At 40.3% G+C, this 27,207-nt stretch overlaps 1 protein-coding gene across 3 annotated transcripts; it reads left to right on the top strand.

The window, feature by feature from the left end:
• The first annotated feature begins 255 nt into the window (after positions 1-255).
• On the top strand, positions 256-25,764 carry PPWD1 (peptidylprolyl isomerase domain and WD repeat containing 1). Of its 3 annotated transcripts, XM_056112637.1 has the most exons (12): positions 346-451; positions 6,149-6,218; positions 6,944-7,046; positions 9,101-9,201; positions 9,775-9,895; positions 11,402-11,849; positions 14,612-14,802; positions 15,617-15,806; positions 18,405-18,586; positions 19,846-19,927; positions 21,061-21,243; positions 25,454-25,758. In XM_056112637.1, exons 3-12 carry the CDS (start codon positions 6,991-6,993, stop codon positions 25,595-25,597), a joined length of 1,698 nt encoding a protein of 565 aa, XP_055968612.1. In that variant the 5' UTR covers positions 346-451; positions 6,149-6,218; positions 6,944-6,990; the 3' UTR covers positions 25,598-25,758. The 3 variants fall into 3 exon arrangements, with proteins under 3 accessions (XP_055968611.1, XP_055968612.1, XP_055968613.1); XM_056112636.1 differs by lacking the exon at positions 6,149-6,218 and having other exon boundaries at positions 256-451; positions 25,454-25,764; XM_056112638.1 differs by lacking the exons at positions 346-451; positions 6,149-6,218 and having other exon boundaries at positions 6,995-7,046; positions 9,101-9,126; positions 9,873-9,895; positions 25,454-25,764.
• Positions 25,765-27,207: the final 1,443 nt, after the last annotated feature.

The raw sequence follows: 27,207 nt of genomic DNA, 5'->3' as shown, positions 1-27,207 counted from the left end.
TCGGCGCCCCGGACTGGACGCCTGGACAGTGCTCGCCCCCGCCCACCTCTCACCAGCGCGGGCGGCGGGGTCCTCACCCAGAAGCAGGCCGAGCGTTCCCGCCGCCGGGCAGGCGCGCGCTGCGCTGATTGGACCGGCTCCCGCCCGGCCGGCCAATCGCGAAGCCCCCGGAGCGGTGACGCGCAGGCGGCGACGCCGCTTGGCGATTGGCCGCCGAGCCGCGGCCGTCGCGCCGGCTCTGACGTGTGCGGCAACATGGCGGCAGAAGCGGGGACCGATTCCCAGCAGAGGAGGCGGCGGCGGCGGGAGCCGGAGGAGCCGGAGGACGCGGAGCTGGACGGGAGCGACCTGACGGCGGCGGTGGCGATGGGCCGCGGGAACGAAGAGGAGAGTGAAGAGCGCTGGGTTGGGCCGCTGCCTGTGGAGGCCACCTTGGCCAAGAAGAGGAAAGGTAGCGAGCGGCAGAGCGAGGCGCCGGGCGCGCTGCGACGCGGGGTCGTCGGGCGGCCGCGGAGCCAGACCCCACAGCGGAGTGTGCGTCTGTGTCCGGGTCCGTGTGTGTGTTCTGTGCGCCCGGAGGGATGTCGTCTTTCCCCTGGCCGCGCTGTACTTGCACTCCCTCCCGGGAGAGTGGCTCGGGCTTAGGCCGCGTGTGTTCGCGAATGCCGAGTTTGTTGCGATGGACGCGCGGTTCACTGACGCCGAAGCGTTGTGCCTGGCGCCTCTGACTTTGGCCTTTGCAGAATTCAGAGGCGCCCGGGGGGTCTGACTTCGTCTAGGGGGCGTGGCGGGAAGCACTGATCCCTCGGCTCGGGCGCGGAGCGGTTGCGCGGGGGCGCGCGGGCGGGTCTCCGCGCCCGGGTCGCTGCAGCGCGGACGACGGCCTCGGGTCTGACTCCGCAACTGGGGTTCCGACCGGGGGAAAGTCACGTGCGTCGCGGACGTTTCCAGTTAGAGCCTGTGCTCGAGGGTTCTCAGCGTATCCTGACAAAAGTCGACTTGACCTGGAGCTTTTCTGCCGCTGAGCTGGAGTGGTGACAAAAATGCATCAAATTTAAGGGGGTTTATAGATGAAATATTTTTGTGTTTCAGATTTTTCTGTGAAGTGTTTTTCTGAATGTTTAAGGGTCCTAAAATGGGATCGCTCTAAGCTTCTATCTTCCTAGATTTTAGTACCTGTACTTAAAACTTGTAGATTTTTACTTTCAAGAGTTCAGACTCCCCGAAATTGGTATTCAGACCCCTTTTTGAATTTGGTCTCTCCTTGCTTCCCTAGCATACAGTTCCATTACCTCTCGCGCTGTTCGGGTTTTTTGTTCGTTTGTTTTCAAAAGCGGGGAGTTCGAGGTTGGGGGAACGATGGAACAGACCTGGCGGTCCTGGAAGCCTACTGGCTTTGGGGGGAAGTGGAGCAGCACTCCTCTGGTGCTGGGGACCATTGGTGGTGAGATCCGCCCCTGGCCTGGTGAGCTCAGCCCTTCGAGCTACCTCTTGGCGGGCTTACGTAGCTCAGCACCGGACCTCCCGCATTCTGCGGCGCCAGCCTTTGCCATTTGAAAAAGGGTCACGCTCGCGTTCTGCTCCGGGTTCCTTCCCCACGAATCATGGCCCAGGAACAGTTTCCCTCCTTCTGTTCACTTGGCTGATTTTTGTTCGACCATTAGCACTCAGCCATCCTTCCTTTGGAAGTCTGTGACTGTTCCTTCAAAGCTGCTTTCGAGAGAGTATTGCTTACACTCTGAGGTAAATTAACCCACGATTTCATAGGTGACCTGATTTTATGTGCCTGAATAATGAAGGCCAAAAAAAAAGGAGAAGTTTTACTTAGACACTCCTAAAATGCATTTTTTAACCGCCAGATCTTCCTTCTGGAGGAATATATGGGTAGGGGAAGTACCCCAGACAGTTCTTGGGAGCTGTTCCTGGTGAAGCGCCCACAAGGAAAGCTTTCTCCAGTGTTCCAGGATCCAGGACGAATTTAGGGATTGCTTCAGTCTTCTGAGTCATATGCTGGACCCTTCCCACCCCACTTCCTTTTAAATGTTCATATATAGCTTGTTACACTTTGTAACTATATGTGATTGTCTGTTGTTTCTCAACATTACTAAGAAAAAGCATATAAAAGCAAAAATTGGTGAAAAGAGATGTATCAGATAGGATAGAATTTACCTACATATTACACAAAAACACAAGTGACAATACTCTAGAAAAGAGTCATACATAATCATCTGTTATGTAACCAAATCCCCACATAGTTTACCACTATATGCATCAGTGGGATTCACACTCTTCCAGTTTTCTACTTTACATCACTACAGTGTGGTTCTTCATTGTCCTGAATGGTTACTAGAATTACAGCTTTCATATTACATTTTCAGACTTGGATTGAGGGAAGAAGGGCGCACTTTTTAAAGGAAACTTGACTGCACAGAACAATTACACTTTTCTCTCAATGGCACATGATTAGACCTCACTGCAGAAGTTGGGGAAGGTCACGCACAGATCTGGATGTCACTATGCATGTTTTTAAAAGGAAGACACATTTTTAAAATTTTTCCATCACTTAATCAATTAACTTCCCGTTAGTCGTCAATTTGCTCGAGCAGGCGCCAGTAACGTCTCCATTTGTCCCTGTCGTGTGCTAGTGTAGCCCAATGGCATCTGTTCGCTACGGAAACATGAAGAGCCTCAAACCGATCGTTCATGATCTTGACGAAGAAGTCTGACCATCTGGTAGGTGGGCGGCCACCCGGTCTTTTGACACCCCATGGAATCCAGTCGGTAACAGCTCTAGTCCAGCGGTCGTCTTTAAATCTCATTACGTGACCAGCCCATCTGATTTTCGACACCTTGGCAAATGAGACAGCGTCCCTGATTCTTGATCGTCGACGGATGTCAGAACCCCGGATTCTTTCTCTCATTTGAGTGAAACGTGATATTCCAAGCATAGCTCTTTCTATTCTTCTTTGGGAGACCTGAATAGCGTTCTCATCCTGTTTGCGTAGGGCCCGGGTCTCTGAGGCATATGTTAATGCAGGAAGAACAGTGGAATCAAAGAGATATGCCCGGAGCCGGAGGTTCTTCGTCCTCTTAGCTATTTCTTCGACGTTCTTGAAGGCGTTCCAAGCCGCTCTCTTCCTCCTGCGCAGCTCGGGTGCCAGGTCATTTGTCATGTTGACTTCTCGACCTAGGTACACATAGCTGTTGCATTCGGAGATGGTCGTTCCATTGAGAGAGAATGGGGCGTCAGGAACGAGGCTGTTTCTCATAAACATTGTCTTCGTAAGATTCAGCTGTAGTCCGACCTTTCCACACTCACGGTCAAAGTCGGCCAGCATTTGTGCCGCTTGGCTGACGTTTGGTGTTATTAAAACAATGTCATCAGCAAAGCGGAGGTGGTGTAGTTGCCGACCATCTATCTTCACTCCCATTCCTTCCCATTCCAGTCGTCGCATGATGTTCTCGAGGGTGGCACTGAAGAGTTTCGGTGAAATGGTATCACCCTGCCGCACCCCTCTCTTGACATCAACGATCACTTCTTTGTAGAATGGTGAGATCCTGGTAGTGAATCCGCAATACAGCTCATGGAAGATCCTGATGTATTGGGCTTGAATGCCCTGATTGGCTAGGGCTTCAATGACCGCTTCCGTCTCAACAGAATCAAAGGCCTTCTATAAATCAATGAATGTTAAACAGAGAGGCATCTTGAACTCCCGAGAAACCTCAGTGACCTTGGTTATTGTGTGGATATGGTCGATGGTGCTGAATCCTTTGCGGAACCCGGCTTGCTCGCATGCTTGTCCTTCATCTAGTGTTCTGCCAATTCTATTTAGGATGACTCAAGTGAACAACTTGTAGATGACAGACAATAGGCGGATCGGGCGATAGTTGCCAATGTCATGGATGTCTCCCTTCTTGAACAGTAGTACGGTCCTGCTGGTTTTCCATTGGGATGGAACCTTGCATTCAGACAGGTAGCGACATGGCAGCACTGAGAAGGATGAGAAAGAAGAGGCCGACAAAATCTCAAGGCCGACCTGGCTGCCACAACGAAGGAAGTTTAAAATGATCGTCTGTACTTTCAATGCACGTACGCTAGCATCAGATGCATCCATCGAGGACCTGATGGTACAAGCGCAAATGATCAAGTACGACATCATTGGTCTGACCGAGACAAGAAGGCACCAATCTCACCATGCCGTTTTCGACACTGGAGAAGAATTGTTCCTCGGAACATGCGATAAAAGAGGTGTCGGAGGCGTCGGTGTCCTTGTCAACACAAACTTGGCCAAGAGCATGGATTCATTCGAATGCCTAACAACCCGAACGTTTACATTTGAATAGATGTGGCTCACTGCCTGCAGTTTCTATCTTCATTGTCTACGCACCAACATCCAATTATGATGAAGGAGAAATTGAGAAGTTCTACATGGAGCTGGAGAAGTTCTATAAAGAAGACCACACCTTCTACAAGATCATTGTGGGTGATTTTAATGTCAAGATAGGACCGAGAAGATCAGCTGAAGAACTTCACATCGGGACCCATGGCCTAGAATGGAACGAACAGGGTGAGAGACTGTCTGAGTTCATCATGTCGACCAAGACCATTCATGGTAACTCACAGTTCCAGAAGGCAGAATCTAAACGATGGACATGGGAGTCTCCTGGTGGACGATTCCACAACGAAATAGACCACATCATATTCAATCGACGGTTTTGCCTGACCGATGTCGCTGTTGTCACAAAATTTCGAACAGGATCAGACCACCGTCCCCTTGGTGCAAAATTCTACTTCACAGAGCGGGGAGAAAGGGCTGCAAAGTTCAAAAAGAGAACTCCCAGAACGACCACCAACTGGGAACTCTTTGGCACTATTGCGGCAACATGGGAAGATGCCATTGTTGACAACATTGACGAGGAATACGATCGACTGGTTCAGCACCTCCATGATTGTGTGAGGAATGCCAAGAGAGAGATAGCCACAAAAAATCGCCTATCTTCGAAAACTCTTGAGCTAATTCGCCAGCGTGTTTTGGCGCATGCCTCAGGCAACCGCAAGCTAACGTCCGTGCTCGCAAAGCGGTGCAGAGATGCGATCAAGGAAGACCTCAAAGAGAGAAGAGCAGAAGTACTGGTAGATGCGGCAGAAGCCGGGAAAAGTATTCGTAACGCCCGCCTGTCCTTCGCCAACTACAAGACCAAGATGACTGCCCTCCGACGTCCTGATGGATCCATCATATCCTCCAGAACGGCAATGGAGAAGATTATCCATGACTTCTCAAATCTCTTCAATAGCCATGTCCACTTGCCAACATACCAAATTCCACAGGATGGATATGTCGTTCCCAACGTTCTCCCTTCTGAAATCTGACAGTTCATTTCGTTGGTGAGGAAACAAACAGCACCCGGCCCAGACAAGGTCAGACCTGAACACCTGAAGAACCTGCCATCAGTACTCATCAATACACTGGCTCGGCTCTTCACTTGCTACCTGTCTGAATGCGAGGTTCCGTCCCAAATTTTTTCCATACAGTCATTAATAAAGTGTTCAAAGAATTCAAACCTTGCAAGTACAAGGTCTTGTGATTCTCTCCCTGGAACCACGTCTCCCCCTACCAACAGTGACAGTTTGGTCCAGGAGGTCCCTGAGCATTGCCTAGTGATGCCTTCTTAAAAAAAATTGAAAATACTAAATTGGAGAATCTATAGCATTTTTTCCGACAGAGATTTTCTCTAAAAATTCTAAGCATTGGGGCCGGAGTAATGGTACAATGGGAAGCGCCTTTTTTCCTTGCATGCTGCTGACCCGGGTTCAATCCCCAGAAACCATGTGGTCTGAGCACCACCAGGGCCAATTCCTGAGTGTAGAAACAGGAGTAACACCTGAGCATCGCCAGATGTGACCTACAAAGCCTAAAAATAAAATTAAAATCTAAGTATTTTATCTTGTTTGCTAGTTTCAGACCCAGAATTGATGATTTCAGAGGATCAAAGCCTTAAACTGAGCTATACTGTAGTGTCCACCCTCTTACTATTTATCACTAATAACTGGTCTACATGGTTGGCAAGGTGGTTACAGTATTTTTGTGAAATTTTCAGGTCTCCCCAGACCAGATTTACATATGTCTGCATATGTGTGTTGTCCTAGGTCTGACTTTGCTCTGGTGCCAAGGGTCACAGTTGTGCCCTGATCAAACTCAGAACTTCATTCACTGAAGGCAAGTGTTTGCATTCTACTACTGAGTCACATGCAAGGCCCTCCGGTGTTTTAGGTTTTAGTTTTTGTACTACCCCAAGCTACACTCTGGGTTTACTCCAGACTCTGCACTCTGGGATCACTCGGGACCATATACATGAGCCCCCTCCCTTTTTATTATTTTAAGGCCAGTGACTTATCCCCTTTACTATCTTTCTGACCCAGGTGTTTTCTTTCTTTAATGGAATCTTGTTAGGCAACTTCTTAAGTTCTGGGGACAATTAAGCGTTTATATAACTTTCTGAAAACTCCTTAGGACTAAGTAATGGTGTCATTGGTGCCAGAGAAATAGGAGCAGGGTTAGGACACTTGCCTTTAAAAAAAATAAAAGGGCTGGAGTTACAGTACAGTGGGAAGGGCGTTTGCCTTGCATGTGGCCAACCTGGGTTCTTTTCCTGGCATCCCATATGGTCCCCCAAGCAATGCTATGAGCAATTCCTGAGTGCAAAGCCAGGAGTAACCCCACGCATCTCCGAGTGTGACCTAAAAAAGTGAAAAATAAAAAATTTTAAAAAAGAAAGAAATGAAAGAAAAGACTGCACATGGCAAGCCCCAGTTCAATCCCCACATATGATCCCCTCAGCACAGAGCCAGGAGTAGCTCCTAAGCACTACCAGGTGTGGCCCCAAATACCACCCCCCAAATGACAGTATCTAATTTGTTGTTGAAAATAATTATTTCTTCCAGTTTTAGAGTTTGAAAGAGTATATCTTGACAATCTTCCCAGTGCATCCATGTATGAGCGCAGTTACATGCATAGAGATGTTATTACCCATGTGGTATGCACCAAGTAAGTCCACATTATTTCTTTCTGATTTAATTATTTTTTAAAAAATATTGTTAATATCGGCAGAGCCTGGCAAGCTACCCGTGACGTATTGGATATGCCAAACACAGTAACAACAAGTCTCATGATGGAGACGTTACTGGGCCCGCTCGAGCAAATCGATGAACAACGGGAGGACTGTAACTGTGATTGTTAATATAGAGGTGGGATTTATAGAAGTAATTATAATGATATATATATATGTATAGGTTCTATAATAGTAATTCTTTAAGACAGAAATCTGTAGTTGCATTCTGTAATGCATTCTTAAAGACAGAACTCCATAGTCTGTATGTCTTTTTGGAAATAAAAGCCAAAAGAAATTGAAATGGGTATATAAGCTTCAGAAGAAAGCGCCTCAATTAAGATGGATTTAGGGGCCAGAGCAATAGTATCGGAGTTAAGGTGCTAGCCTTGCTTGCATGCACCCAATTCTGGGTTGTGTCCCCAAAACCCAAAAAGAAAAGGTGGTGGGAGTAATTGGTAGCTGCCCTCTTTGTGGCTAATGTGCAAATGAAGAGAACTAAAACATCTCAGAAATGTCACAGGAACTTCTAAATAGATATGTGGGTGAATTGGAGGAGAGGAACGAAAAGAGTTGTAGTAAAATTTTTTGTTTATTGAGTTCATGTTTTTTCCAAGTACTCAAAGGTAGTATAAAGCATGACACTTATAGGTAAGAAAACAGGTTTTTAAAAAATAAATGAAGATCAGACTGGTGGGAGGAAAAAGAAGGACTAAATCCCGAAGAATTTTTTTTCTCTTCTTTTTTCTTCTTCATTTTTTTTTTTTTGGGGGCAGTGTAAGGCAGGTGCTTTTCCACTTGAACCACGTCCTGTGCCCAAAATTTTCTACTGTGTACATGGAGCTTGAGCATGTGATTATGAGAGTAAAATCTTTTTTGTTGTTTGTTTTGAAAACCATTTTGGCTATGGGGAGATGAATGGATTGTTGCCCAAGTGAAAGATAAGACAAATGTAGGGAAAACAGTTTAGAAGCTAGTATAGAAACCTGAGTGAGATAAAATAGAGGCCTGGATGATATTGGTAATGAATATAGTAAAATATATGAATTATCTTGGATCAGGTTATTTTTCTCTTGGAGGCATTATAGACATCTAAATAAAATGCAGTAAATTTCACTTATATAAAAATTCTTGACAAATGTTAGTGCTTTTTGTAGTCAGAATTGTCAGTATATAAAATAGCATATAGCACTAGCATTGTTAATGCTCCTCTCAAATGTTTAGTTTTTGTTTTTAACTCAAAATGACAGAGTGCAATGGAAATACAGGTGGATTTTGTTGTCGTTGTTGTTGTTACTGAAGTTTTTTATGTCACACCTGGCATTGCTCAGGGATTACTCCTGGTATTGCTCAGGTTGAATCCTGGTCAGGCTCATGCAAAGTCTCGCTAGGCCTGGAAATGCAGGTTTTGAGATTAGGTCAAGCTATTAAATGCTGCTCTCCGCCTATAGATTTCAGACATACTTATTTACATAGGGGACTTGGGGATAACACCTCGCAATGCTCAGGGGCTGTTCCTGGTTCTGTGCCCAGGAGTGATGATGCCACTAGGGTGAGGTCACTATCAGTGGTGTTGGGGATCTTACCAGTTGGTCACATTTAAGGCAAGTGCCTTAACTTTCTGTACTGTATCTTTGGTTCCTGGGGAAAATTATTTTGCAACTTCTAGATAATGGAAGTACATTTTCCTCGAAAACAGAGACTGTAATTTTTTAAATAAAGGAACCCTAAAGTTTAGTAATTCCTGGTAAGTTTGTGTTTTTGTTGTTTTCCCGCCCCCCATAATGTTAAGCTCTAGTTCAGTTCAGCAACTGTTACCTCCAGGAGAGAGGTTCAAATTTTGTATATTTTGTTTTCCCTAATAAAATGGCATGCCTATAAGATATTTTTAAAAACTATATGAAAGAAAGATGCTCAGTAAATTATTCTTTTCAGGATGTTAATTCATTAATCTGTTTCAGAAATTAATTTGTATAATTTATTTTATATGCAGAACAGATTTCATTATTACTGCCAGTCATGATGGACATGTTAAGTTCTGGAAAAAAATAGAAGAGGGAATTGAATTTGTTAAACATTTTCGTAGTCATCTGGGTAAGAATTTCCCTTTTTTTTTTTTTTTTGTGGCTCTCTTAAAAAGCTGTACTAGGGGCTGGGGAGATAGCACAGTGGGTAGGGCGTTTGCCTTGCATGCAGCTGACCCGGGTTCGATTCCAAGCATCCCATATGGTCCCCTGAGCACCGCCAGGAGTAACTCCTGAGTGCAGAGCCAGGAGTAACCCCTGTGCATCGCCGGGTGTGACCCAAAAAAGCAAAATAAATAAATACGGTCACAGTCCTCCCGTTGTTCATCGATTTGCTCGAGCGGGCCCAGTAACATTGTGAGACTTGTTACTGTGTCTGGCATATCGAATACGTCATGGGGAGCTTGCCAGGTTCTGCCGTGCCGGCGAGATACTCTCGGTAGCTTGCCGGGCTCTCCGAGAGGGGCGGAGGAATCGAACTCGGGTAGGCCATGTTGGCTTCGTGTAAGGCAAACACCTTACCCACTGTGCTATCGCTCATAAAAAGCTGTATTAGTTGAAATTTAATATTTTTTTCTTTGAATTATGCACATTTATTTCATTGGTATTAACTAGAATGTTTTAATTTGATTGATTTAAATAGGTGTTATTGAGAGTATTGCAGTTAGCTCTGAGGGAGCATTGTTCTGTTCTGTGGGTGATGATAAAGCAATGAAGGTGTTTGATGTCGTGAACTTTGACATGATCAATATGCTGAAACTTGGGTGAGTCCTTTTTTAAAGCATGCATATATTTTTTAACCTAGTGAAATGTTTTTTTAATTAAACTTAACCATTTTATATATATTTTTAAATAGATTGTCATTTATTAAAAAAAAGTCTAATTCTGCTGGGGAAATTAGATATAAATTTTTGTTATCATGTTCATTGGAGACTTCTGTGATTTTTTTTCTCAAACAACATCAGAACAAAGATTTATGATATTTATTTAATACAGCTTAGTAAATTAACAAGGACTTATGATAACGAATTTTCTGGTGTTTATATTGACTTCCTATATGTTCTTTTGTAGAATTGAGGTTATTTGTTGGTGATTTTAAATTTGAAGTAGTTTTACCATGCGTTTAAACTATATAATAATGGAACAAATATTTTGTTTTAATAATGTCTTTTTAAAGATAAACGTACTCAAATTACATACATCTAAGTGTCAGTTTGAAAGTCATAGGCTTATTAGTAAGGTTTTGGTCTTTGTCGTTATCTGATGAGCCTACCAAAACAAAAGATTATAGACTGGGAAGCTTACACAACAGAAGTTCATTTTCTCATAAAATATTTGGAGACCAGAAGTTTAAGATCAAGCTGCCAATAGGGCTTGGTTTCTGATGAGAGTTCTCTTCTAGGTTTCACAGTGTCTGAATTGAGGAGAGGATAGGGGAAGTAGTAACACTCTCTTCTGCTGATTTAAGCCACAAGCCTGCAAGACCAGGGCCCTACCTTTTTGGCTTCATTTAACCTGTTACCTCCCAAAAATCCTGTCTCCAGGTACCATCCCATCAGGGCTGAGGACTTCAGTGTACAAAATGACGGTGTGTTGAGTAATTCACTATATAGCAGGACTTCATTTATTTATTTGCTACACTGAGTGGTGCTCAGGGGCTTCTCCCAGCTCAAAGCCTGGAGGTCACTCCCACAATTCCAGGGATTGATCCTGAGTTTCTGTTTGCAAAGCCAGTTGTCTTGTTTTCTTTGCTGTAGAAATATCTATTGATCACTTGTGCACTTGTTTCTACACTTTGTTTCCTTAGTCTTTTGCTAATTTTTTAAAATTAAAGTCTATTCATTACTCTTGAGTATTTGCCACCCTTAATTATGTTGGAGTATTTTTCAAGTTTTGATAGTTCTAAAAAAAGGAGTTTAAAAGTTTAGACATAAAGACAAATATTCAAAAAATAATGCCCCCAAAACATTTTAAGGTTTAAGTTTGACTAATTTTCTTTATCCACCCAAGAGAAATAAATGATCTGCTATCTAGAATTTTCCTCCTGTGGTTTTATAGATCCTCAAATTATCATTGCATTAATCAAATCAGAGAGAAAAATTAGTGACCATTCTTAGTTGTTTCTCCCCATCCAAATTTGTTTTCTGCTACTTTTCAGAAAGGAATCCATGATTAGCAGAATTACTAGCCAAGACAGTTTTTGATTGTGAGGATGGGTAGGAATGCTTATTTATATTGACTTTTCCTCCTTCAATTCTTCACTATTTTAGCTATTTTCCTGGACAGTGTGAGTGGATTTATTGCCCAGGGGATGCCATCTCATCAGTTGCTGCTTCTGAGAAGAGTACAGGAAAAATTTTCATTTATGATGGTCGAGGAGATAATCAGCCACTTCATATTTTTGACAAACTCCACACATCACCTCTTACTCAGATACGGCTAAATCCAGTTTACAAATCAATAGTATCCTCTGACAAATCTGGAATGATTGAGTATTGGACTGGGCCTCCTCATGAATATAAATTCCCAAGAAATGTGAATTGGGAATATAAAACTGACACAGATTTATATGAATTTGCCAAGTGTAAAGCATATCCAACAAGCATTTGTTTTTCACCTGATGGGAAAAAATTAGCTACTATTGGTTCTGATAGAAAAGTTAGAATTTTCAGGTTTTTAACTGGAAAACTCATGAGAGTCTTTGATGAATCACTAAGTGTAAGTGCAATTTAAATTTAATAATTTTTTAAAATTTATTTTGTTCAATTGTTAAAGTATATCTTTCCTGGACGTAAATATCTAGATTGATTGCTGTTTCTTATCGTGTTCAAATTATAATACTCTGCTGTCTTCTGCTTGCTTTAGTGCTGTTCAGAAACTCTCTTCCCTAGGCTTATGATATCTTTTTTGTTACCTTTTTCCTTTTAGTTTCGGCTTAGTGTTTATTTGCATACTACTTTTAAGATCCTCCAAATTCTTTATTCACTTTATTCACTATTTGTCAGTTTGAGTACATTTCCTTCCTCTCACATTTATGTTAAAGCATGCATACTGTGGCACAGTACAGTTCTAACTAGTTAAGAGTCCTAGTTTAACAGATAAGAAATTTAATTAAATACTTTAAAGTTGTTTTTGTTCTTGGGCCACACCCAGTGGTGCTCAGGACTTACTCCTGGCTCTGTGCTCAGGGATCACTTTGGCATGTTCAGAAAATCATATGTGAATCTGAGGATCTAACTGGATTCTAGCAAAGCACTTGAACCCCTGTCCTTTTTTATCTGGTCCAGATACTATAAAGTTGTTTTAGTATCTTAAGGATCATTGTTGTACAGTGTGTATCAGAGGGGCCCTGCTCTTAAGACTAGAATATGCTAAAAAGATTGTGATATGTGCACATCAGATAGGATTAATATTAATGAAATATTTAATGGGGACAGATGGCTATCTACAGATATTTTTGTGGGGTTTTTTTTTTTTTTTTTTTTTGCTTTTTGGGTCACAGCTGGCAATGCACAGGGGTTACTCCTGGCTCTGCACTCAGGAATTACTCCTGGCAGTGCTCAGGGGACCATATGGGATGCTGGGAATTGAACCCGTGTTGGCCGCTTGCAAGGCAAACGCACTACCTGTTGTGCTACCGCTCCAGCCCTGCTGTCTACAGATGTTAAGTCTTGAAATCAAATCTTCCCTCAAGCAACAATAGCACTACAAAAATGTATTCGTTTCGTTGGCGATTTCTGCACATGAATAAGCAATACATCAGTTTCAGAGACTGGAGATAAGAAATGCTGATGGTCAAGTTTTTTTTTTCTCTAAAACTTTTTTCTCATGCTTGTTTTTTAATTCATACCTCATTGATCTTTGGAGTGTTCATATCTAGAAAAACTGGAGATTTTAGGTTACTAGAAATATGAAAAAAGTATTATGGGGCATAAGCCTGGTTTATTTTTATCTGCAGTAGAGATCTGCTTGTGAATCCTCTAATTGATACCCTAAATCTCTGGAAAACTGAATATAAAGAACATTACAAGGGGCTAGGGGTGCTGGAGAGTTAGTACAGGACTTGCTTTGTATGCAGCCAACCCTTGTTTGATCCATGGCTCAGAAATAACTATGGAGAACCCTGGGTATTACTTCTAACCCCCATCCCCTCCCCCAAAAAAAGATGGTCAGGAAAATATGTAATGTGATATTATATAATAATTGAGAATATGACCCTGTTTTGCAAAGCGTATTAAATATGTCAAGACAAATATGTAACCAAACTTCCAAATTTAAATGGAAATCATAAAATCGTTCATCTGTCAAATCATATTTACCTAATGAGAATCTAACAGTAGTTGTGCCCATTGTCAAAAATAACTTGAATTTCTGAAGTGTCATAAAAGTTATGAGTAAGGGGGGCTGGAGTGATAGCACAGCGGGTAGGGCATTTGCCTTGTACGTGGGCATCCCGGGTTCGATTCCCAGCATCCCATATGGTCCCCTGAGCACCGCCAGGAGTAACTTCTGAGTGCAGGGCCAGGAGTAACCCCTGTGTATCGCCGGGTGTGACCCAAAAAGCCAAAAAAAAAAAAGTTATGAGTAACTAATGAATAATATGAGTTCATTAATTCAAGTGCTTGTTTGTGTCTGGCCAAGTTTCCTTGCACAAGAATCTCATAGAACTACATGTCCAGTGAAGCACTACCAGCCATTGGTATCCATTGAGCACTTGATGTGCTGCAAGCCCAAACTGAGATAGGTTGAAAGTAGAAAATACCCTCAGGATTTCAAAGACGTACTAGAAGAAAAAAATCATAATATATCTTAAAATTATATAAATAAAGGCAGAATCTCCGTCCCTCTCAGAGCCTGGCAAGCTACTGAGAGTATCCCACCCACACAGCAGAGCCTGGCAAACTACCTGTGGTGTATTCGATATGCCAAAACCAGTAACATAATGGGTCTCATTCCCCTGACCCTGAAAGAGCGCCCAATATGCCATTGGGCTACACTAGCACACGACAGGGATTAATGGAGATGTTACTGGCATCTGCTCGAGCAAATCAATAAAAAACAGGACAAGTGAAAAAAATATACATAAGATATTTGTGTACTTAATGTTTTAAGTAATATTTTGGTAATTTGAGTTGAGTAAGTGATTTATTTCAGTGTATTTGTTTAATGGAGCTTTTAGAAAATTTGAAATTACATGTGTGGTTTGCCTTATATTTTTATTCAAAAGTAGTATTTTGTGGTTTATTAAAGACAGCAGATCTATAAAGAAAGTGGTAGTTTCACTGTAATTTTTTAAATTAGAATGACTACTGTAGCATGCTAAATTTTATTATTGCACTCTTCATTTCCTCCTTATAATATTTAGAATCCTTATCTAAGTACACAGACTAATCTTAGTAGCTCTTAATGTATACTGCTTCTGTGTAAATTCTCGTTCCCTTTATTATTGAACTTTTTGTTAATAAATGGTTTGTTTCTAGATGTTTACTGAACTGCAGCAGATGAGGCAACAGCTACCAGACATGGAATTTGGCCGAAGAATGGCTGTAGAACGTGAATTAGAGAAGGTGGATGCAGTAAGATTAATTAATATAGTTTTTGATGAAACTGGACACTTCGTGTTATATGGAACAATGCTGGGCATTAAGGTTATAAATGTAGAAACAAACCGGTAAGCTTTAAAAATATGATGTATGCTTTTTCAAAAATGCTTTTATGGGGGGGACTATTTCCTCCTTTTGAGAAACAATGAGAGTTTTGTTTGTTCCAAGACAAGTGGAATGGTCCCAAATGTCTAAACTTAACCAAATGTTTTGACTGGATTTTTCTGTGGTCTTTTGGTTGTTTATAGTCTTATGTAAAAAGTTTCCACTCATGTTTGTAAAAGAAATAGAAAGAAGATATGCATAGTTTCAAGTTTTTTTTAACGAGTTTCAGTCTGTCTTTTGCTTATTGATTTAAATTAGACTGGTTCAAGTTAAATGTTGCCAAATATTTTAACCACAGAATTCAGCATTACATCCTGCTAGACATAAAATCAGAAGTTAAAATGCATGAAACCACAATAAGCCTTTTGTGCAAACAGTACTTTTGGTCTTAGAACAAAATAGCTACAATCAGATACTATCACTGAATGTAAATGAAAAAAATCTCAAGTATATTTTAGGAAGAAAAACCTTGTGCTATTAAGAATTCCCACATAGAGACAAATTTATATTGTACTTGGAAAAATAAAACCTAGAGGATTGCAGAAATAATAAATTAATCGGGATAGGTAAATTGTATGACTGAGTGATTGCATTTTTTAACCTGAAAATTATAGCTGCTTACCAGTTACAATTTACACTATGGGCGGAGGGGGATAGAGAAACACACTGAAAATCTTTCAGTAGTAATTCTGAAGAAACGTAAAGAAAGAAGGATTCTGCAGTGATGGTATGATTTAATTCTGCGAATTTTATTGTTTCATACATTGTACTTTTTAGGTGTGTGCGAATCTTAGGCAAGCAGGAAAATATTAGAGTGATGCAGCTGGCTTTGTTCCAGGGTATAGCCAAAAAACATCGTGCTGCAACTACTATTGAAATGAAAGCTTCTGAAAATCCTGTTCTTCAGAACATTCAACCTGATCCAACAATAGTCTGTACATCATTCAAAAAGAATAGATTTTATATGGTATGTGGAAGTACTGGGAAGTTGAGTTATAGTTTCAGTTTGGTTAGGCGTTTCGTTTTCTTAGCTTGTGCCTTCAGCAGAAGAAAATGTTGGCAGTAATAGCATACTTTTTAAGCAACTATAATACCATCTAACAACATTAATACTGTAGAATTTTAAGTAGGACATGATTTTCAATATGTACTGTTTCCATCCTCTGTGGAAACTTTTTTCAACCTGGTTTCTACACAACTGTTCATGTCATCTAAGATGATAGAAAATAAATGGTTATGGTCACAAATGCATCCAAAATAACTTTCCTGTAGGATCTTTTAATTTTCCTACTTTTTTGGTTTTGGTGCCACACCCAGCACTCAAGAGTTTTTCCTGGCTCTGTGCTAAGGGATCACTTCTGGCAGCTCAAAGATCACCCCTGGCAGTGCTCAGGGGTGCTGGGTATTGAACCCAGGTCAGCCATTTGCGAGGCAAGTGCCTTACCCACTGTACTATACCTCCTGCCACAGCCTTTCCTATGTTTTATTTTCAGCTTGTATTTTTGGAGCATAATTTAAATCCCACCTAAACTTGTATAATTTTCTTCTCTAAATGTATATTTTTACTTTTGAATCCATTATAATAGTGTTAGCTTGAAATTGTATATTCCTGGGGAAATTTTTTTAAAGTACTTTAATATTGGGTTCAAAATCATTCTACTAATAGTAGTGCCATCCTATTTGTTCAGCCCAGCAAAAAAAAAAAATCTAAAATGGAAATCTTTCTTTGGAATCTGCCTTTCATACTGACATCAGATCCTTTTTGTTTCTTTCTTTGGGCCACACCCCACACCCAGCAGTGCCCAGGGCTTACTCCTAGTTCTACATTCATACATAACTTCCACCGTTGCTCTAAAGACCATACAGTACTGGACATTAAACCCAGCCAACAGCATGCAAAACAAAGTGTCGTATTACTGAACTATCTCCCCAGCCCATCTGTCAGATCATTTTTGAAATTCAAAAGACATTCTTTTTTCTACCTAACATTCTCAGACTCCTCAACTACCTACTTAAGTGGACCTTCATAGTCTTTTATTTTTATTCATTTATTTATCTTTTGTTTCTTGGGTCATACCGGTGATGCTCAAGAGTTATTCCAGGCTGTACTCTGGAGTTACTCTTGGTGGTACTCAGGGAACCATATGGGATGCCAGGGATCGAACCTGGGTCGGCCACGTGCAAGGCAAAAGTCCTCTCTAATGTACTGCCACTCCAGTCCCTGCCTTTATTTTTATTTGCTACATTTTTAGTTAGCACAGCGGGTAGGGCGTTCGCCTTACAAGCGGCCAACATGGCCGACCCGAGTTCGATTCCTCCGCCCCTCTCGGAAAGCCCGGCAAGCTACCGAGAGTATTGAATATGCCAGACACAGTAACAACAAAGTCTCCAATGGAGACGTTACTGGGCCCGCTCGAGCAAATCGACGATCAACGGGAGGGCCTTTACTTTACTTACTTTACATTTTTAGTTTATTTGGTTTGACCATACTGAACAAACTTAATTGACTTGGTAATACTGGAGTGTTTTCTATTTCTAAGCCTTTGCACGGGTTGTTTCTCTCACCAGCTACACACTTCCCTCCCTCTCAATTCCTACTCACACTTCAGGTCTCAGTTCAGAAACTTTCTATAGACAGTTCTGAATTAGGCATACCTACTTGTTATCTGTCACATCTTTTAGGATAATTTGCTGGTTTGGGGAACAGTGCGGACTTTAGACCTTATTGTCTCCTCGAAATGAAATGAAACTTAGAAAGGGTCATCACTGTTAAACTCACAAAGTTTTATAGTTTTATTTTCAGGCCTTCCCCAGTGGTGCTCATGAGCTGCCCTCAGCAGTGCTCAGGGACCATGTAGTGCCAGGTATCCAACCTGTCTCACAGCATGCATAGCATACATGCTCAGCCTATTGAGCTATCTCCCCCACCCAAGAAATCCAAATTATAGCAAGGCAAATTCCCAGCCCACTATACTACTTCTCTGGTCCCAGTAATAAGAGTTTTTCACAAATTTATAGTACCTTATAGGTTCTCTAATTAGTCCTGTTCTCTAAGCACCTTATATCTTTTCATTTAATCAGTGGATAAATAGTACCATTTTGAGGTACTATCATCCCTTTTTATAAATGAGAAAACGGGGAAATTAATGTATTTCCTCAAAGTCTACATAGCCAGTAAATGGTAGAGCTGGAATTCAGACACAGGCAATCCAGTTAAAAGCAAAAGGTGACAGGGTTGACTGCTATAAACAGGCTAAAAGGAACACCACCTCAAAAAAAAGATGCTTGTTGAGTGTGCACTCTAAGATTTCCACTCAAAAGACAACTTTTTTACTTGAAGTCATAAATCTTCATTATATACAGAACAGTTTGCATCTCAAATGTAAAAGCAATTTAACTGCCATACACGGCCTATAACAGGATGTGGCTATTGAAGAATAAATTTGTGAATAAAACATAAATAATGTTGATTCTTACAGTCTTCAGATACCTTGTTAGAAGTGAAATTTCTAGATTTTAATAGCAGAAATGTTTAATTAATCCACTCGTTATTTCCATATTTAAGTTTACCAAAAGAGAACCAGAAGATACAAAAAGTGCAGATTCTGACCGAGATGTTTTTAACGAGAAACCTTCTAAAGAAGAAGTCATGGCAGCAACTCAAGCTGAAGGACCTAAGCGAGTTTCTGACAGTGCCATTATTCATACAAGCATGGGAGACATTCACACCAAGCTTTTCCCTGTTGAGTATGTGCTGGTTTTGCTGTCTAAAACAAACACTAAATGGAAATGTGTGCAACTGAAGAAAATGTGCAGCTTAAAATTTTGTTAATTACCACTTAAGGAATGTTAAGGAACTGAAATGTTTTTATTTATGAAAACTGGTTTGGTTTCTTTCCCCAATACCCGCTTTTTTTGGAGAGGGGTTGGGAAACAGACCGTCAGGCCAGGTTTAAAACCAAGCCCTCATGCATACAAAGTACGTGCTTTACCGCACTTACACATAGTATATAATGGGAAACTATAGACATGTATGCACATACTTCACATTATTATGAGAACTACATACTGGTTATGAAAATGCTAGAAATAAAAAATCTTTATAGAGGTTACAAATGTATTAGCAATTTATGTATTTACCACTAATTGTATATCCCAGCTAGAGGTTTTTTAATTTGAGGCCACACCTGATGGTTTTCAGGGGGGACCTTGGGGAACTCCTGGCAGTCCTTAGGGGACCATGCAGTACTGGAGATTGTGCCAGTTGCAGAAGTAACATCTGTTATAATATCTTAAAAGTAGTGCTGGAGTGATGTACAGCAGGCAAGCACTGGCTCTGTACATGACCAACACCAGTACTATCCCTGATACCACTATGCCCTGCACCCCTGAGCTTTGCCATTTCTGACTGCATTTTCAGAAATTTAGCGTGCTAGTACAATAAACTATAATTTTATTTTTTATTTTTATTTATTTTTGCTTTTTGGATCACACCCAGCAATGCACAGGGGTCACTCCTGTCTCTGCACTCAGGAATTAGCCCTAGTGGTGCTCAGGGCACCATATGGGATGCTGGGAATCAAACCTGGGTCAGCTGTGTGCAAGGCAAACACCGTACCTGCTGTGCTATCACTCCAACCCCTAAAATATTTTTTTAGGGGCTATGGTTCTATTTTTTAACCTGCTAAATGACTCTGAAATCAAAATATTGTCAAGCTCGAAGATACATTTGAATTGTTACATTCAACCATATGCATGTGTGAGCTACTGGTGGTACGTGTCAGTGTCAAACAGTTAAGAACATGCCCTTATTTACATGCACCGTCAGTTTTAGCTTGTCCTGAGACTAGGTCATAAAAATAGGTAGTTCATTTGAAGAATTCTTTAGCATGCTGAGGACACTAGCAGGAAGTAGAATCAAAAATCTTAGGCTCAGTGCTCCTACATTATAAAAAAAACATAGGCTGTTCTGAGTAGGTCCCATATTTTATTGTATGTTCTTCCAGGTGCCCCAAGACAGTGGAAAACTTCTGTGTTCATAGCAGAAATGGTTATTATAATGGACATACATTTCACCGAATAATCAAGGTAAGTTACACAATTTCTATGCAGTTAATATGTTCCTGCATAACAAAAGATTTAAACCTAAGGAATTTTATTCTCTCACGCTTATCAGTTTATTAGAAAGGAATAGGAAAAATGGATTACTGGAAGCCAAAAGAAGAATGGATGCATGAATATCAGATCTAGAATCCAGGACAGAAATAGTAGTGAAACACTGCCGCATTATTTTGTCAGCAGCTAAAGCAAAGGGTAAGATGATGAGTAAAGGGTCCTATGAGGTAAAATCAAGAGCCAAGGAAATATTGTGTCTAGATTTAGGACTAGATATTTTAAGTAATAAAAAGCGATGCTGCCACTTAAATCTGTGAGAACCACCTGAAGCACAGGAATGGCACCAGGATTCTGTTGAGCAGCATTCCGTAAGATGGACTGAGCCGTGATGTAGTTCTTGGTTATTGCAAAATCAAGAAATCAGAAGAAAAGTCAGGATTTTCAAGGTTCTGAAGGGATTAGGAAATTGTGAAGGGATTCTGAAATGACATCAGGAAACTGAGTTATTAGGGAAAGAGAGGAGAATAGCTGTAAGTCATGCAAGATATAACTTCCATATGCTAAGATCTGTACTGTATACACCCTAAACTTACTTTTATCACTGATTAGTTTTAAATTATTAGATACTACATCACTAAATGGGCTGGAGCAATAGCACAGCGGGTAGGGCATTTGCCTTGCACGCAGCCAACCTGGCTGAACAGAGTTCGATTCCTCCGCTCCTCTCGGAGAGCCCAGCAAGCTACCGAGAGTATCTCACCTGTACAGCAAAGCCTGGCAAGCTACCTGTGACATATTCAATATGCCAAACATAGTAACAAGTCTCACAATGTTACCGCTCGATCAAATCGATGAACAACGGGAGGACAGTGACATTGGTGTCACTAAATGAATGAGAAGAAATCTGTATTTTTGTTTCAGTCACAAAGGTGAACCAATGGAAAATACATCATCAAAATGGATGTATCATTAGGGCTTAATAAAATCCGCTTATAAATTGAGAATTAAAGAAGTTGAGATTTTACTAAATTGAGATTTTATACTTGACAGACAAGAATCCATAGGAGATTATGGTATAACATGCTTTTCATTTATTTTTTGTTCAGGGCTTCATGATTCAGACAGGAGATCCAACAGGTACTGGTATGGGAGGAGAAAGCATATGGGGAGGAGAATTCGAAGATGAATTTCACTCAACATTACGACATGACAGACCATATACACTTAGTATGGCCAACGCTGGATCAAATACTAATGGATCCCAGTTTTTTATCACCGTAGTACCGACAGTAAGTAGAGTATCACTGCATTGTTTGTAAGCTAGAGGTTCTTAAGGTTGTGATCTAACAGTGAACACAGTGGAAGAGATAGCTGAATTACCCTCTGTCGTTCTATACCTTCCAAGATATAAAAAAATTGACACAATTTAGAGTAAAATACAGGATTAAATATTTACAGATTTTACTTGGTAAAAATGACAGTTCTATAATTTAGGACACAAGTTTAAAATCAACCTTACCAAGAGCAAATTGTTTTGCTGCTGTTTCTACATCTTTAGAAGGGAGTATATGGATTCTCAGTTTAAGCATAGTTTTCCCTGTATTTTTACATCTAAAATCAAAATGCAGCCCTTGATAGCTTTTTTAAATACAGAATATTTTTGTTTTTAAAAAGGTAAAAGGTAAAGACCCTCCCGTTGATCGTCGATTTGCTCGAGCGGGCCCAGTAACGTCTCCATTGGAGACTTTGTTGTTACTGTGTCTGGCATATCGGATACTCTCGGTAGCTTGCCGGGCTCTCCGAGAGGGGCGGAGGAATCGAACTCGGGTCAGCCATGTTGGCTGCGTGCAAGGCAAACGCCCTACCCGCTGTGCTATCGCTCCACCCCATTTTTGTTTTTAAAATTTATAAAAATTACATTTGTAACTGTTGTCAGGCACAGTGCCATATATCCATAATCTCTAACATCACTATGCCCAGTTTTTTAGATAGATGAAGGAATGACTTCCAACTTCCAAACTGCTTCTTAATTGTGAAGGTAGGATTTCTGCAAAGATTTTTTTTTTAGTTTTCGCTATAATTTTCTAAGTCACGTAAAGATGTTTCTTTACGTTATGTTATTAGTTATTAGTTATGTTTAACTAATGGGGCCAGAGAAATAGTATAGGGGGTAAGGTGCTTGCCTTGCATGTTGTCGACCCAGATTCATTCCCTGGCATCCCGTTTGATTCTCTCAACCAACCAGGAGTAATTTCTGAATGCTGAATCAGGAGTAACCCCTGAGCACCTTTAGGCATGGCCCCAAAAAACAAACCAAAAAAAAAAAAAGGTAAAATAGCAACAAAAGAAACATATCTTAAGTATATACCTTCCCCTTTGGTATGAAGGAATTAGATATCTAACCATTATACTATACTCTTATTTGTTAATATCACAGTCCTCCCAAAATACTATACATCTTTTTTTTTTTAACCGGACCACCATGAGACAAAGTTACAAATTTTCATGATTACGTTTCACTTATACAATGATAGAGCACCCATCCTTCCACCAGTGCACATGTTCCACCACCATTGTCCCCAGTGTCCCTCCCGCCATCCCACCCCAACCCACCCCTGGTCTCTGTGGCAGGTACATTCCTTCTTTCTCTCTAATTTTGGGCATTATGATTTGCAATCCAGATACTAAGAAGTCATCATGTTTGGTCCCTAGTTTACTTTCAGCACACATCTCCCATCCAGAGTGTTCCCTCCAACCATCATTTTAGTGGTTCCCTTCTCCATCCCAACTGCATTTTCCCCCAGCACGTAAGGCCGGCTTGCAAGCCGTGGAATGATCCTCCCAGCCCTTATCTCTACTGTCGGTAGGTGTTAGTCTCATATTATGCTACTTTATATTCCATAAATGAATGTAGTCATTTTATGTCTGTCCCTCTCTAATTTCACTTAGCATGATATTCTTCGTGTCCATCATTTACATGCAAATTTCATGTAACAGCTGCATAGTGTTCCATTGTGTAGATGTACTAAAGTTTCTTTAACCAGTTGTGTTTTTGGACACTTGGGTTTTTTCCAGATTCTGGCTATTGTGAACAGTGATGCAATAGACATACTAGTGCATACGTTATTTCTACTGTTTTTTTTTTTTTTTTTGCCTCTCTGGATATATTCCCAGGAGTGGTATTTCTGAGTCATATTTTAGAAAGCTCAATTTCTAGTTTTTGGAGGAATGTCCATATTGTCCATATTGTTTTCCAAAAATGCTGTACCAGTCAGCATTCCCACCAGCAATCAATGAGTCCCTTTCTCCCTGCATCCACGCCAGCATTGTTTTTTTTGTTCTTGATGTGTGCCAGTTTCTGTAGTGTAAGATGATACTTCATTGTTGTTTTCATTGGCCTCTTCCTGATGATTAGTGATGTAGAGCATTTTTTCATGTGCCTTTTTGACATTTGAATTTTTTTGAGGAAGTTTCTGTTCATTTCTTCTTCCCATTTATTTTTTGATGGGGTTGTAGGTTTTTTTCTTGTAAAGTCTCCCAGTGTCTTCATCACTGTTTCTTTTGAGGTGCAGAAGCTTCTTAGTTTAATGTAGTCCCATTTGTTTATATTTATTTCCACTTGCTTGGTCAGTGGTGTTTCATCTTTGAAGACACCGTTAGCTTCAGTATCATGGAGGGTTCTACCCACATCTTCCTCCAGGTACCTTGTGGATTCAGGTCTGATACTGAGATCTTTAATCCATTTTGATCTGACTTTTGTGCTTGGCATTAGACAGAAGTCTGAGTTCATTCTTTTGCATGTAGCTGTCCAGTTTTTCAAGCATCACTTGTTGAAGAGGCTTTCCTTGTTCCACTTCCTATTTGTTGCTCCTTTATTAAAGATTAAAGTGATCATATACTTGAGAGGCTGTGTCAGAATATTCAACTCTGTTCCATTGGTCTGCAGGTCTGTTTCTATTCCAATACCATGCTGTTTTAATTACTACTGCTTTGTAAGTAGTTTGAGATTGGGAGAGGTGATGCCACCCATCTTCTTTTTCCCAGAATTGCTTTGACTATTTGTGGGGGTTTATTACTCCATCTGAATTTCAGGAGTGTTTTGTCTATTTCTTTGAAAAATGTATGGGTATTCTTATAGGGACTGCACTGAACCTATACAATGCTTTAAGCGGGGAGTATTAACATTTTGACGATATTAATCCTCCTGATCCATGAGCAGGGGATATCTCTCCATTTCCTAGTGTCCTCTTATTTCTTGAAGTAGTGTTTTGTAGTTTTCTTTGTATAGGTCCTTCACCTCTTTAGTTAAGCTGATTCCAAAATGATTTTCTGAGGCACTATTGTGAACGGGATTCTTCTTTTAATGTCTCTTTCTCATTATTTGTATATAGGAAGGCCATGGACTTTTGGGTATTGATTTTGTAACCTGCCACTCTACTATACAAACCTATTGTTTTTCTGTAGAGCCTTTAGGGTTCTCTAAGTATAGTATCATGTCATCTGTGAATAGTGATTAGCTTGACTTTTTCCTTTACATGCCCTTAATATTTTTTAATATTTTTTCTTGCCTAAGTGCAATGGCAAGTACTTCCAGTACTATATTGAATAGAAGTGGTGAGAGTGGGCAAGCTTGTCTTATTCCTGATCTTAGAAAAAGTCTCTTAAATTTTTTTCCCTGCTGAGAATAGTGCTTGCTGTGGGCTTGTGGCAGATGGCTTTGACTATATTGAGGAAAGTTCCTTCGACTCCCATTTTGCTGAATTTTTTTTCTTTTTGGGTCACACCTGGTGATGCTCAGGGGTTACTCCTGGCTCTGTACTCAGGAATTACTCCTGGTGGTGCTCCGGGGACCATATGGGATGCTGGGAATCAAACCCAGGTCGGCCACGTGCAAGGCAAATGCCCTACTTGCTGTGCTATCACTCCAGCCCCTGAGAATTTTTTTTTTAATCATAAATGGGTGCTGGCTCTTGTCAAATGCTTCTCTGCATCTGTTGATCTGACCACATGGTTTTTATCTTTCCTTCTGTTGATTATTATGTATTATGTTGATTGAATTGCGAATGTTAAACCATCCTTGCATCCCCAGGATGAATCCTACTTGGTTGTGGTGGATGATCTTTTTGATGATTTGTTAAATTCTATTTGCTACTACTTTGTTGAGGATCTTTGCGTCTGTATTCATCAGGAATATTGGCCTGGAATATTGGCCTGTAATTGTTTTTTTTTTTGTGGTATCTCTCTGATGTACATAATTTTAGCTATATAAAAAGGGAAGTATAAGGGTTGGACAGATAGTACAGAGTTTGCCATACATGTGGTGGACCACCAGTTTGCTCCCCAAACCCCTCAAGACAGAGCCATGAGTATCCCCCAGTACTGTTTGTTGTGACCCCAAACCTGAAGCATAAGCTTAAATTGTCTTTAATTTATTCACCAAATGAGTATAGTTTTAAGAAACCCAGACTTACTAAGATTTTCTGTTTATCCTTAAAACAGCCTTGGCTTGATAATAAGCATACAGTATTTGGGCGTGTAACTAAAGGAATGGAAGTTGTCCAGAGGATCTCCAATGTCAAAGTCAATCCCAAAACAGATAAGCCCTATGAGGATGTCAGCATCATAAATATTACTGTCAAGTAAAATGTTTCATTGTATGTGTAAATAAAAATACTTGTATTGAACATACTATTTACACTCATAAGTTTTACAACTTGAACATACAATTTGCAGAATATTTTGTATTTTTTTAATTTTTCATTAAAGTTCATTTTTAAAAACTGTCTTTGATTTTTCTTACCATGTTTTTATTCTAGCAGGTAATAAATCGAAAGACTAAACTTGGGTAAACTGCACTTATATAGAATTTCTCAAGACTAAAAGCCATTATTCCTTGATTAAAAAAAATAACTGCCAGATAATCTTGTTTTAGAACCATCAAAAATGCCAGGATCTGCTCATACATGCCATGTCCTTTGTTTTACTTTTTTCCCCTTTCTTTTGTATTTCTTGCCAAGTAAGTGTCTTGTGATCAGTTTAGTAAGTACACAATATATAGGAGGCCAAAAGTATAAAATAACAATAATAATGAAATGGTTTTTTTTAAATATAAGAATGTGAATTATAGGGCTAGGAAGAGAACTCTAGTTCTAAAAGGGCTAGTTTGCATGCTTTGCGGTGGAAGACGTAGTTTTGATCCCAGGGACTACGTGGTTTGCCAAGCACCAGCTGGGAATAGATCCTGAGCATTGCCACTGTGCCCCCAAAATGAAAACTTTCAATTAAGAAATGTTTAAATAAATAACCTGAGTTCTTGGTTATATATTCAAGTTCATTGGCTTTTTCCACATTTTTTCCTAACATAGCTAAACAGTTTTTCTGTCTTCGAGTAAAAAGTATGTTTTCTTAACTGTACCAAGAAAGCATGTACTGAGTATACTGAGTATTCTAGTGTTAGAATCAGGGCAATAATGATTCCAACACCTAGGGGCTTTTTTTTTTTTGGTTCTGGGGCCATAACCAGTGGAGCTCATAATCACTCCTGGCAGGCCTCAGGGGGACCATGTGGTGACAGGGATCAAAGTGGATTAGCTATATGCAAGGCAAGCTCCCTCCCTACCTGCTGCACTATCACTCCGGCCTCATGAGTCCAAATTTTTTTAGTGATTTCACTTCACTTTCCATCATGAGTGTGTAACTGTTGAAAGTTTACTGCTTCTAACTTCCATACTCAAGAATCTACAGATAATTATCTTGCACACATGAGACATACAATGTCAGTTATATCGCAACTTTTATAAAACTTAGAGAAAAATATTTGACTTGTTTGGGGAATTCATATTCTTTTAAACTTTTTTATTGATCATTTAATTTTGCATTACAAACTCTTATGAGGCAGAAAAATATGCCAAACGGTGCTATTTTAACATTGTATTCTTTTTAAAATCTGAACTTAAAGTTGGACATAAAGTGACTTTTCATGTGGCACATTCCTTTCCTTACTAATTTCAGGTATTTAGAATTAGCAATCTTTCTTTCCTAAAGTCCCAAGCTTAAATTTTTGGTAATACTGCCACCAAGTGGCCATAATGACACCTTCTCCCTTTTCCTCAAAAAAATTACTTTGAAAATCATTTTTTTCCATTGTTTCACAAATTTAATATATTGGTAGACTTAAAAACACATTGTAGGTGCCGTGGATAAATGTACAATGGGTAGTGTGTTAATCTGTGATAATCCGTGTAAGGATGTAC

This window comes from Sorex fumeus, unplaced genomic scaffold (assembly GCF_029834395.1).
Source record: "Sorex fumeus unplaced genomic scaffold, SorFum_2.1 ptg000018l, whole genome shotgun sequence".
Taxonomy (NCBI): Eukaryota; Metazoa; Chordata; class Mammalia; order Eulipotyphla; family Soricidae; genus Sorex; species Sorex fumeus.
Note: the sequence above shows the minus strand (reverse complement) of the source record. Positions and strands in the feature narration are given on the sequence as shown.